Below are 14,049 nucleotides of genomic sequence, written 5' to 3' on the forward strand. Positions count from 1 at the left end.
TTGACTTTTGGAGCCATGATATTAAAATCAACATTTCAAATATTCTGGAATCATTTAGTGCTGTAAGATGTTTCACTGGAAGAAACACCATGTTGCCTTTTTTTTTTTTAAGATTTTTTTTTTTTTAAAGATTTACTTATTTATGCATACAAGAGATGGCCAGAGGCTCAGGGGTTGAGAGGATTCACCAGAGACAGAGTGGGGAACAGAATAGGCAGACTGACTGAAACACACTGCTGAGGGGAGCAGCAAGTGAGTCCTTCAGGAGAGGTCTGCTGTGCCATGTGGGTAGCAACTTGGCCAGGGATTGAACTTGTGCTGCAGTGGCTGTGGATAGCTTCATAGGCTGCGTCTTAACCCCTTGTGCCACCAGGGAGGCCCCACCATACTGCCTATTCACTCCACTTATCTTAGACTTTTTAATTTGTTTACAGAGGATGAGTTTGTTTGTTTGTTTGACAAAATACATTAAAGTGTATCGTACTGGTGACTTATTGTCTGGCATCTCTAAGCCCATCTTCAACACCCATCTGGTCTGTGGTTTGATGGGGGTAGGGAGGGAACAAGACTGCAAACCACATTTCCCAGATTTCCTTGCTGGTTGACTTTCAGTTATAGTCTAACAAAGGAAGATGGGGGTTGGGGTGGGAGAGGAATTCCTTTTTGTTTCCAGCTACTACTGGTATCCCTCCAGGATATGACCACAGCTGTGACTCCTCTTCACCTCCTTTGACAGTCCAATAGCTTGTGCACTGGCTGCTCCCTCAAAAGTCCCAGTACCAAGTGACCATGCCTGGTCCGAGGAAGACTGTCCTGGGACCTTTCCTCTCAACTCTAAATTCTGTTCACTCCACTTTCCCCATTCCCTCCCCTCCACATAGGAGTGATAACTCCCACCGTATCCCTTTATTGCTCTCTGCCTCCTCATACCTATAGAACCTGTTTTGTGTATCAAACTGTCTCTGTTTGAGAAACAAGCAACACTTGCATTTTCCTGAATAAGATTCTAACTTTTTCCATATGACTGCATGCATGTAAAATTAAAATGCTTAGAATGTCAGCCAAAGTAGAATCTTGCAGCCTTACACTTATGGAGTAGTATCAAATTACCCAATGAAACTTTTTTAAAAAGATGCATGATTGATATTTCTCTTCAGAACCGTGATCTTCAATGGGTACACAAAAAGAGAAAGAACAGAAGCAGGGGCATAAGCATCAGAATGAACGCATTGGACTCTGCTCCAGCCTCATCCATCCACACTCACAGCTTATTTGCATCCAAGTGTTTTCATCTTCTGAGCTTTAGCCATTATATGTAAATTTATCTCTGGACTTTTACCACCCTTATTAGATCCCTATATGACAAATATCAACTCTGTTATATAGTTTCTAGGGCAATCTATTTAATTTTATGAATGACTTTTAATACTTTCAAAGAAATTGCAGGAAATTGAATCTGAAAAAAATAGAGAAAGACCATATAACAGGTGATAAAATTTCAGTGTATTTAGCTAATTGTGATTTTATTTTATTTTATTAATATTTATTTATTTTTGTACAAGAGCTGGGGTATAGGCCAGAGGCGCGGGAGGGTGAGAAGATTGACCAGAGACAGAGCAGGAAGCAGAACAGGCAGGACCAAAAACACTGCTGAGGGGAGCAGCGGGCAAGACAGGAGAGGTTTGCTGTGCCATGTGGGTTTCTCCCTGGCCAGCTGGGAATTGAACCCGCGCTGCAGAAGCTGCAGACAACTTCACAGCACTGTGCTCAAGCCTCTGCACCACCAGGGAGGCCCGCTAATTGTGATTTTAAAGGAGTATAATATTAATAACAACTAAAGCTAATACTTTTGAGCCATTGTTATGCCAATCTATGCTTGAGACTTACACATATAGGTCAGCTTTTACTACAACCTATAAAATACCCTGTAATATAATGACTATGATTATTCCCATTTCCAGATGAGAAAACTGAGGGTTATTATATGATTGACCTAAGTTCACTCACATTGTAAAGCAAATGATTATAATATTAACTGTGCATTATGTATTAAATTGAAATGCCATGGGCCTCCCCTGGTGGTGCAGCGGTTGAGCGCTGGGCTGCGAAGCTGCCCACAGCCTCTGCAGCGCCAGTTCGATCCCTGGCTGCCGGCAAGGGTCCCACATGGCGTGCAGACCTCTCCTGCCGCGCCCACTGCTCCCCTCAGCAGTGTACTTCAGTCCTTCTGCCTATTCTGCTCCCCGCTCTGGCTCTGGTGAATTCTCTCACCCTCCCACACTTCTGACTGTACCCAGTGCTTGCATAAATAAATAAATAAATCTAAAAAAAAACATTGAGGGCCTCCCCGGTGGCGCAGCGGTTGAGCGCTGGGTTGCGAGGCTGCCCACAGCCTCTGCGGTGCCGGTTCGATCCCCGGCTGCTCCCCGGCCACCAGAGGAGGGTCCCACAAGGCGCACAGACCTCTCCTGCCGCCCGCTGCTCCCCTCAGCAGTGTACTTCGGTCCTTCTGCCTGCTCTGCTCCCCCTCTGGCTCTGGTGAATTCTCTCACCCTCCCGCGCTTCTGACTGTACCCAGTGCATGTATAAACAAACAAACAAACAAACAAACAAATAAATAAATAAAAATACATGCCTTTAAAAAAAAAAACAAAACATTGAAATGCCAGGGAAAGCTTGGAAACTCTGATCCTAAAGAAGTAAAGGATGGGAAGGAATTCAAGTACTAGTGTCATATATTTTGGAGGTTAGGATTTAATTTACTGTATAATAGAATTTGATACTATTCTGCATCTTGAATTTTATCTGCTTATTTTTCTCCAGCAACGAAGTCGTATAACATGGTTATATTATACACTAAAGTATAATTTGGGTCACATAGGATATGTGACCTTGGGCAAGTTACTCCACTTCTCTGAGTCCTGATCTATAGGGTAGAAATGATAACACCACCTGTGTTATATAGTTGTTGTAGGAGCTAAAAGAGAACTCTTAGGTACTCAGTACTTCCATATAATTTCTACAGTAGTGAACAATGATTGGAAGAAGAATATGAACAATTTTTGGGAAAATATCCAAATGTTTAAGTTGTGTAGGATGGTCTTTGAAATAAAAAGACCATATTTCTTCCCAAAATTATATGTAGATTTCAGAACAGTTTCATCTTACTGGTTGAAATATGAATGCTTTATTCCAAGTAATTACTTTGAGAGTAACCTGTAAGACCATCCTGAATTGAAATTCTGCACCCTCACAGGAAGCTGAATTTTATAAACTCAATCCTAAGAATAACCTTCTGAGGGATAGATGAGGAAATAGGCTCAAGGAGATTAAGTAGTTTGCCAAGGATAACACTGAGAACCCATCTCTTTTCTTCCCCACTCCTCAATAGCTTTTGGCAGGCAGGATGGGAAAGGTTCTAGGGATAAGGGTGGGTGGGACCTGGGAAGTGGGTGGATACTGGTGTTGGGCCCTTACCTCCCTCCTGCTGTGTCATCTAGTCCCAAGCACCAGAGCTACAACTCCTTTTAAGACACTTGACAACTTGTGCTATAGTAACCTGTGATTATAAAAAAGCATGTGACCCATTGCTACCAGAAAAATTTCAACTGCCCTTTAAAAGTGGACTTTGCAAGATGGACTGTGAAAATGCATCCTCCTTATGAAAATGTGCCCCACAACAGACTTTTATATGCACCTTAGAGTTGGCTCAGTGTGGATAGATTTATTGGACACCACATCAGGAAGTTATTATTCAAAGGCCTATTGATTCAATATTATTCAAAGGCATATTGATACAAAGGCATATTGCAGAATGATACACCACAACAAAAATGGGGGCACGGGCCTCCCTGGTGGCACAGGGGTTAAAGACAAAGCACTATCAAGCGATCACCAGTCACTGCAACATGAGTTCGATCCTCTGCCAGGGAGGTGACCCACATGGTACAGCAGACCTCTCCTGTCTTACACTCCCTGCTCCCCTCAGCAGTGTATTTCAGTAAATCTGCCTGTTCTGCTCCTCACTTTCTGTCTCTGGTGAATCCTCTAACCCTCTCCCCTTGCACCTCTGGCCTACACCCCATGTCTTATATGCATAAATAAATAAATACATAAATATGTAAATAAATAATAAATCTTTTTTTTTAATGGGGGAAAGGATGTCTCTTCTCCATTGATGGGAGATTTCTAGCAAGGTAAGCCAAGCTGAACAGATGTAAAAAACAAGAATCAGTTTGATCTTATCTTTAAGAAGCAAAAACAGTAAACTGAAATGAGAAGCCTACTGAATTATCTACCATTTTTATGAAATGCATGGTTAAATAGCCAACAATTATGCTGAAACTGCTGTACATTCTTTCCCTATGATGCTATGCCACATTATTGCTTTCCACACTATCAATCACTTTGGTCTTACTCTCCCACTCCCACATCTGTGAGAAATGATTCACATTTTTGTTCTCACATGGTTACTCAATAGTGTTGTACGTACTGTAACACACAGCCAGATAACCCTGGTTATTCTTGATGACCACTCCTTTTTTGAGACCCAAATGTGCATTGAGAATTGAGGGCATCTCATGTTTGATTGCGTTCATGTGTTTTGATTCTCCCATGCTTTGAGTCAACATTCAATTCAGAGAACAAACATAAAAGCTGCCAATAAAGTCTATAACACACCTTCATAATTTTTAAAAATCTCATTTAACAATGTAGGGCATATAGACCCAATAATTTGAAAATATGGTTCTCCACAAGCTATTTATCATCCAAAATGGCAGGATAGCAAAGCTTCTGGGAGGAAAAAGTGTTACATTTCTTAGTTGGGGCTTCTATATCAAGGTCAGGAAGGGAGGCTGTTACCTGTATCCCGATAGACAGACATCGGTTTTTCTTAAAGTGATCCTTCTTCCTGTCCTCCGTAGTGACGGTGGCTATGGTGGTCGTGGTGGTGACCGTGGCAGGGTTGTTGCCCATGTGTTGGCTGGCAGGGCCGTGGATCTGGGCATTTGCAGCTTCGATGGCGGCTGTCAGAGCCTTCATACTGTCCAGGCTCTCCGTGGAGTTGCTCAGTCCAGACTGGCTGATAATATCTCCCCGCTGGCCCTGGCCGTCCATGTAGGCATCCTGGGCAGACTCTGTGCTACTCTGGGCTGTGATAGAAATGAAAGGTTTCGTGGTAGTTCTGGGTGGGACTGGAGGTGGTGTCTTCTTATATGTTGTAATGCAAGATGACACTGGAAGACAGTGAAAACAAAGACACTGTGATTTCTGTGTGGGTTTTAATTTCTGATATTGTAAGTGACATCCATTGGAAATCTGGGGACATGAAACGCACAAGGACATTTAACATGAAAACAAGTCCACTGATAGAGTAAGTGACCGCCCTGCTAAGGGGGATGTTTGAAGTTCCTGTGAGGTGACACCCATAAGACTGAGGAGAGAAAGGACTGGAAAACAAGAACCTTTGAGATGGAAGTTTCTGTAATGGAAATTAATATTGAACCAACATAAAATAGACAGGACTCTTCATCTGTTGAAATGTCCCCAGGCAACAGTGCACCACCTTGAGAGAAAATATATCCACATGCACAAGGCCAGGTTGGTTTCTCCCTCCTCGGGAAAGTATTAACATAGCTTACGTTAAATGAAGTAACTTATTTGAGAGGAGTCTGGTGCTTGGAAAAGAAGGAAGTGGGAGGTTATGGCCATGGGTTCTAATCCTAATAAAGTCACAAAGGGCTTGGGGGGAGAATTGGCCTCCCATAGCACAAAGTCACAGCTTCCTCCAGCCTGCACTCACTAATAGAGATCCAGTTTCTCTGTCTTTTTGTCTCTCTGTGTCTCTCTCTCTCTCTCTCTTCCCTCCCTCCCTCTCCTTCCTTTCCTGGATAGATGCTCACTATATAAATTTTTGTTGTCGTTTCTGAGAAGCACACATTGAGAAGGGATATGTAGCAGCAATGTCCTGTGTTGTAAAATAAATACTCACACTAGTCTCTAAATCTGACTCTCTCCCTCCCTCCCTCCCCCTCTCCCCGACCCCTGTTCTGGGTGTGTGTGTGTGTGTGGTCTCTGAGCTTGCTCCCTCAAGTGCTGTTCTTCAGGCAACATGAACATCTCCAGGACCTGGATCTGCAGAGTGAGGCTCCCTGTTAGGACCTAAGTGTTTGAGGCCTCCACCAGGCTGCACTGAAGCTGCCTCCAGCCCCTCTCAGTCATCTGTTTATAACCCTGAGGGTTCTGAAGCTTTACATCCTGGTTTTTGGCTTTCCATTTGCAAAGCATAATATAGAAAAATGCAGATCAAAAGGAATTATTAAGCTTCCAAGTGGGAACTCCCAGCCAGTAAAGAACAATTGCTTTGCAGCTTTCTAAAGAGTTTTGCTTAGTCCCCGAAAAAATGATTCAAACTATTGTTTCCCTCACTTGGCCTACCCACCCGCATGCCTTTTCCACCACAGCTGGCGTCACCCGTTGTCACACCAAATGAAGCAGCCTGACCACAGGATCCCATCTTGCCACCTAGGGTTCCAGCTGCTCTCCAGCTATCTCATTGACTGAACTGCTCACTTCAAAATTTAGGATCTCTCCTGAGGCCACTCCACAGAAACCTCCCATAAGGGACAATGAATAGAAGGATCCTATTATGTCACTACCCAGTGATATAGACTAATTTCTTTTACCATGAAAGAGATAGGGACAGAAATTGTTGGGGGTTATAGGGTTAAAAACTCAGTCTCTTCCAGGCTTTGCAGATGGAGGGGTGGGATGTTTTGAACGGATGGGGGGGGGGAGTTACTATGGGAACCAGGCCAGAGACCTTGGGCCATTAGGGAAACAAAATGATTGTTATTGAAACAGGGCCATAACGCCCACCTGTGGCCATCAAAGGCTGATGTAAATTCTGAAAGGTGCAGGAGATAATCAGAGCCTGACACTTTAGTAGATAGCAGCCAGCACAGACCTGTGTCCTAAATCTAAGAAAGCCCACAAGTTCAGAGTATAAACAGTGCTTCAAACTTCCTCACTCACTGTGCGGACACTCTCAACTCGCCCCCTGTTTCTTTAGCAGGGTAGTCAATAAATCTGCCTTTTCTGCTTTCCATGCTGTATCTGGTGAATTCTTTTACCCTCTGCAGCCTCAGCATCCCTGCATGACCCTTTGATTTCCCTCTCATGACAGAAATGTTTGGCAACTTCCCAGGGATTGCCTGAAAGCTAACGAGAAAAAACATACAGATGTCACGACACAATATCATATGATATGTGCGGGGGTGGAGGATGGGGTGTTAATTTAATGTAAATTACACAAACACCTGGGATGCCTGACAGGGAGAGGCACACCGGGAACGCCTTCCATCTAAGCTTATTGCATGAAACATACATCTTTACATGTGAACAGAGCACAGCAACACGCAGTCCTGAGAGGTCAAGTGACCCTGCAGACTCCCAGCACCCTAGGGTGAGAGCCACCTGCAGTGCCAGCCCCATCTCGGTTTCCCCAGTTAGGCCACAGTGAACTTGGGGGTGAGGAATGTGAACATGTGCTTTGTCTGATATTTCAAAACCTCACTCAATTCAGTTTTGTGCACTGTAATTAAGGCCTCAGAGCAGCAACTGGCTGCTTCCAAAGAAGGTTTGAATAAAGGAAATGCTCAGTGTCAGTCTTGCATCTGAGAGGGTGGAAGGGGAGTGACCATAACTAGGAGGGCATGTGTCCTTCTACCCAAGTTTACTGAAACTTAATCATTGTATGATTTCTCTAAGATAAGTCTTTACAATGTAAACTCATTATTTTGTTGAAAATGGATTCTCAGAACATTTGGCCCACTCATATTCCAAAGAAAATAGATGGCACATTCCCAGCATTAATTGTCTGACCTTTTTGATTATTTGGTGCTTACTGTTAGCTACATCCAGTCTCTTTTTTCAGTATGGACAATCAAAACTGGACAGTGAGTCAAATGCAATCAGGAATCAATCACCACTATTGATTCAGTCTTGCAGGACAGTGACAGCAACATTTTGGTATGACAGGCCACATATGCAATGATGGACCCAATAGGCTATTCCCTATAGCCTGGGTGTGCAGTAGGACACACCATCATTATTAGGTTTGTGTAATTATACTCGATGACACTGCACAATGACAAATCGCCTAATGATACAGTTCTTAAAACATATCCCTAACCCATAATTGTATAATATCAATTCCTTTGCTGTGATATGCACAAATGCCTTCAATGCCTGCCAGGAAGTGATAAGTGTGATATGGAGATGGGGAGGGGGTCACATTATTTCCATTGTAACACCTCCCCCCAACTATAATGTGGTGCCATCTTGTGACTACTGTCAGCTCTGCTTCCACATCACCAGGGATAACTGGTACCACGATTGATTCAGTCTTGCAGGACAGTGGCAGCAACGCTAGCAATCCATGAGAGTTAAAGTGCAAGGGGAGAACACGGAGGCCATAGCTTCCCCAGCAGGCTGGAGAATGCCCAAAGGAGGCCAGAATGGGACACTGCCCCACTTTGAATTAGGGATCCAATAGAAGATGGAGCCTTCGCCTAGATGTAATATCTGAAGCTTTTTTCATGAGTTTATTGCAGGGTGGAACTTGACACAATTATACTGGTGTACATGCAAGGAAGCCTCACCAGGAGTCATCAAATATGAATTTAAGAGGAACTCAAATCTTTAAGATTGCTTTTTTTTTTTTTTTAATAGAGGCATGCTTATTTATTTATTTGTTTGTTTGTTTGTTTGTTTTTGTTTATACATGCACTGGGTACAGTCAGAAGCACGGGAGGGTGAGAGAATTCACCAGAGCCAGAGCGGGGAGCAGAGCAGGCAGAAGGACCGAAGTACACTGCTGAGGGGAGCAGCGGGCAGCAGGAGAGGTCTGCTCGCCATGTGGGACCCTCCTCCGGTGGCCGGGGAGCAGCCGGGGGATCGAACCAGTGCCGCAGACGCTGCGGCAGCTTCGCCAGCTTCGCAACCCAGCGCTCAACCGCTGCGCCACCGGGGAGGCCCTAAGATTGCTTTTTGAAGAAGAGAAGAAATACAATGTTCAATTCACAATTCTCCTCCTTTATGGTCTTTTTCTTTGGCATTGGAAGCTGCTCCAGATAGCCGTGCAACTAAATCTCCCAAATTTCCCCAGCATCATTCTTTCCCAGATTTGTAGGCTAAGCCCTAAGCCCTTTCTTCTATCTTAAGGTTTTTTTTTTTTTAAATTCTATTCTCATAATTCATCACTATGAAAGATTTAGAATGCATTCAGGTCCAACTGCCAGGAAGCCTGTGAAAGAGTAAGACTCAACAAAGGTAAAGCAGAAATTAATAAATCTTGTCTGGTGAAGAGAGAAAGAGAAAATGGGAGGCTTATATTATAGTAAGTGAAATACTTCATTTGTTGAAAAATGTTGATTTTAAAATGTAAAGGCTCCTTTTATTCAAGTGGAACTTGAAAAGAAGCTATATTTTAATCATTACTTTTGCTTTCTTTGGCCTGATGTTTATTTGTTCATTTCAAATAAAGTGATTTTGTTCTCCTTCTCTGGGTACTGATGATTTACTACCATGGCTCAAAGTTGGCTGAAAGATTCCCATCCATTTATTAGAAGATTCAGCAGGAATAACACTGGATTTCAGCGATACCACTTTCATTCTGATGATTCTGCAGAGCACAGATAGACTGGAGGTTGGTTTTCATATCTGAGTTCAGAAGGTATAGGTTTCCCCAGCTATCTGCACATAGAACATTCCTATTTGGTTTGGTATGTTACTTTCTGGATCTGGGAATGCTAAAAAAAAAAAATTTCCATATAAACTGATTGTGATAGTATTTCCATTTCCCAAGAATAACCTACCAGATCACAACAAATGGGAATGTTCCATGTTCAGATAGTGGGAGAAACCTGTTTTTAAAAAGTCACAATGAGAACAAATTCCTATCCTATCAACTACTAATTGCCTATTCAATATTGTTCCTATTTGTACAGAAAGATAATGCTAGTGTTGTAAGTCACAGGAAGGACTGTGCCAGATTTGTTTTCCATGGTAGTGAAGGTTTTCTGTAGAAAACTAGACTCTAACTTCTCTGGTTATTCTTTGTGATCAAGAGAACCCATAAGCAGATGTGGGATCAAATCCACTTCTAAATCTTAGTGAATTCTCTCTAAGTGAATACTCACATACTAAAAAGTTATGTTGAGGAATTATTTAGCAGTTCCTGATTACTGAGTATTAGAAATTCTTTGAGAACAAGTCCATAAGGAACTACAAATAAAAATACTAAATGAGGGCCTCCCTGGTGGCACAGGTGGTTAAGCGCAGCCTCTGCTACATGGGTTGGAGCCCGGCCATCTGGCGAGATACCCACATGGCACAGCAGACCTCTCCTGTCTCGCCCACTGCTCCCCTCAGCAGTGTATTTCAGTCAGTCTGCCTGTTCTGTTCCCCGCTCTGTCTCTGGTGAATCCTCTCACCCTCCTGCACATCTGGCCTGTACCCTGGTTCTTGTATAAATAAACAAATCTTTAGAAAAAAAAAACAACAACACTAAATGACAACAAAAGAATTTCCAAGTATACATATACATAGTTGCACAGTAGTCAAGCAACATCTTTTTGATATAGATATTATCCTAAATTGTTCTAAGTCACAAAGCAGGCTGTGATTTGATTATGACCTGCATCAGATGATCTGTCCTTACTAAACTGAAGACCATCAGGGTGAAGAGTGGGCTACCTCAACCCACTGCGTAGTTTCTGTTGAGGGTAAAGTTCTCTTGATGTAGGTGATTTGGTCCAGATGAACAAGGTTTTAACAAGTTCTCAAAAGGAAGTGACTTATTCAAAACATTAAAGAAATCTAGTGAGGTTAACTATGGGTGCTGGAACTGGCTCTCATCAGCTTACTAGAGTCAGTTGTACACATCTCTCCCTAAATCTGTATGGTATTTTCATTGCAGCTAGAAATTGACTTTTTTCCCCCAAAGATTTACTTATTTATGCATACAAGAACTGGGTACAGGCCAGAGCTGTGGGGGCTGGGGTAAGAGGATTCACCAGAGACAGAGTGGGGAACAGAACAGGCACATTGACTGAAATACACTGCTGAGGGTAACAGTGGGCAAAACAGGAGACGTCTGCTGCACCATGTGGGTAGCTCCCTGGCAGGCCAGGGATTGAACTCATGCCACAGAGGCTGCGGATAGCTTCACAGTGCTGTGCTTAACCCCTTGTGCCCCCAGGGAGGCTCTTGAAATTGACCTGGATATGAATGTTTACACCATGGATATTGGCAAGTGCTGTATATCAGTAGGGACTTGATGTCAAGCATCCACAGCACACCTGTGTACATAGTTGGTCCACAGATAGGTGTTGATTCACAAACATACCATGAAAATTGAGAGTAAGCTTTTAGAAATTTTTATAGCAATTCTACAGCATGTTTTGTCAGTTGAATACAATAAAAAGAAAACTGTTGACTTGTGTTTTGTATGCCACTGCTTTTTAGTTTCTCTTTTGAAAGTAATTCGTTTTTACTATTGCATTTTGCCAAAGTATTGATCTGCAACAAATTGGAGGTCAAACAAGCTTTTATCACCAGAGACCATTAAAGAAGCACTGATAGCAAACATTTGTAAATCCAGTGGACTGGACAGAGTTAGTACAAGTGAGGTGAAGAACATATTAGAAAGAAAAACTACAGACTGTTTTAGAAAGCAAACCGATGAGAAGGGCCTCCCTTGTGGCACAAGGGGTTAAGCACCACGCTATAAAGCAATTTGCAGCCTCTGCAGCTTGAGTTCAATCCCTGACCGGCCAGGGAGCAACTCACATGGCTTAGCAGACCTCTCCTGTCTGGCCCGCTGCTCCCCTCAGCAGTGTACTTTGGTCATTCTGCCTGTTCTGTTCCCCACTCTGTATCTGGTGAATTCTCTCACCCCCCCACACCTCTGGCCTGTACCCCAGTTCTTGTATGCATAAATAAATAAATCTTTAAAAAAATAAACAACAGTTTAGTTTGGGACATAAAGAAACTGCTACACAAATATAGGAGGTGCAGTGACCTTGTGGTTTTAATGTCAGTTAAGTGGCTTATTTCTAAGAAGATGAGTGTGAGCAGAACTGTGAGTTCTAGAACAAGGAAGTATTGAAGCTTAGAGTAGAAAATTTAGGATGGAAGCTTCACAAGGCCAGAAACTTGAGGTGTAGGTAGAAATGATTAATGAGTCATTAAACTGGCTATGGAAGATCTGCAGACAAAGATAGAAACCAGAGATGAGGATATGGAGTATTGTCTATGGAGACTTGTCATTATAAAGAAACACCAGTACTTACAGAAAACCCAGCCAGAACTTGAAAGTGATAGATTCCACAATAGATAAAATTCCACAAAAGAGTGAATCCCTCCAGAGAACACTATATAAGGATTCTCTTGGCTCTGTCCAATTGCACTTCTTATCCTAACACTGCCTGTCTGCATCGATGCAGGTGTCTCTTTTTCTTAATAAGCCCACCTTTTAAAATGCAGCCTTTGCCTGTTTGTGTCTATGCCAAAGTCCTTTTTCCTTAATAAACTCACTGTGAGCCCCTGAATGTGAAACTCTGCTGAAATCTTTCTCAGAGGAAGGCCAAGCATCCCATTCACTGAACCCCAGCAAAAGGACGCTTATGCTGCATTTCATTCCAGGTCCCTTCTTTTAGGAGAAATTGCAGGGTTCTCTGAGGAGAGAGGAAATAATATCTTGAGGGGTCAAGCTGCAGCTGATCTGGGAAGTAACTACATTGCATCAATATCTTAAAGGGGCCAGAAGTAAGTGACAAGATTTCTTTTAAACTGGAGTTTCTGTGGCTTCTGAATATGAATGAAAGCTAGAAAATCATTCGAGATGTGGAGTCGCATTGAGAATGATGGGACTGAAGTAACTGAAGAAGAAAGCTAAGAGAAGAGGCCAGGGAGACAGAAACAAGGCTTGCCAGTTTGTAGCAGTGACCAGTGTTACAGAAACCTAGGAATGCATTTTGGCATGGAACAGGACAAACTCCTGGTAGAGAAGTTCTTTGTGGCTGTTTCCAGTCTAGGAGGCCCAGAGTGCCACACATATAATCACTTGTAGAGGTGGTACTCCCAATGGTGATGTGCTAAGCAGGCCAGACTCCTCACCAAAGGCCAGACCAGTCAGTGGTTTGGTTCAAGTCCTTTACTGGAATAATGCACAAATCCAGGTGACAACAAAGATGAGGAGATGGGGAATTAGTCAGACTCTTGAAGTGCCATTAGATTGACCTAATCACCAGAGAGTGAATCCATACTCAGTAACACACATTGTGCTAGGGATTTAATAGCAAGATTTCTCGGCAGAGGAAGATTTCATTGTCCCTATTTGTTTGATGGTAAAACTGAGGCTCTGAGTAGGTAACTAAGCAGTAAAGTTACTGTACTCAGGGCTCTAAATCCCATCTCTTCATTTACCCAAACCATCTGTATTCATTCCTCCCCATTAAACCTTCCATTAAACACCTCATCTGGTAAAGTGTAATACTTCCCATGAGGAACTGCCAGGAAACCACTCCAAGCTTAGTACTTTCGCCCTGCAGGAACTTGTCAGTGGGTTGGTAAATGAATGAATTTGGAGTGGTCAACAAGGAGTGTACCAGCTGCAACTTTTAAAGTATTGCAAAAAGGAGAAACTCCACAAAACAAAATAGACGTAGAAAAATGGTTCCTTTATTTCAAAATATTTATGCCTTAACCTTTATAGGCCACCCAAAGTGTGGTGGTCAGTGATCCATGCCCTCTAGGCTCCAACAGAGCCCAGGGCTGTTGGGTGGGCCCAGGGACTTCTGGGAGGGGCGCAGGACTTCCCTGAGCCTTCTCTCCCAGTTAGTTTTGGCTCAAAGGACGTGGCTATGAGAATGATTTCCACTAAAGCCATCCTCCACGGAAACCACAAAAGAAGCTAACCTTTTCTCCTTCGAAGTATAAAAAAGCATGCTTGTGTGAGAGTGTAGGGAGAGGCGGGGGAATGTG

The 14,049-nt window shown here is 42.9% G+C and overlaps 1 protein-coding gene across 10 annotated transcripts in view; it reads right to left on the reverse strand.

The window, feature by feature from the left end:
* Positions 1 to 14,049, reverse strand: part of DLGAP1 (DLG associated protein 1) — a 428,837-nt gene that overhangs the window by 49,900 nt on the left and 364,888 nt on the right. For 8 of the 10 annotated variants that reach the window (XM_054694167.1, XM_054694170.1, XM_037508791.2 and 5 more), the window contains one exon: positions 4,864 to 5,237. In XM_054694167.1, coding sequence (XP_054550142.1) covers positions 4,864 to 5,237 — 374 coding nt within the window. The remainder of the gene's footprint in view (positions 1 to 4,863; positions 5,238 to 14,049) is intronic. The other 2 variants (XM_037508793.2, XM_054694166.1) reach the window with 1 other exon arrangement.

The sequence above is a fragment of the Talpa occidentalis genome, unplaced genomic scaffold, assembly GCF_014898055.3.
Source record: "Talpa occidentalis isolate TD23 unplaced genomic scaffold, MPIMG_talOcc4v2.1 talOcc4.13, whole genome shotgun sequence".
Taxonomy (NCBI): Eukaryota; Metazoa; Chordata; class Mammalia; order Eulipotyphla; family Talpidae; genus Talpa; species Talpa occidentalis.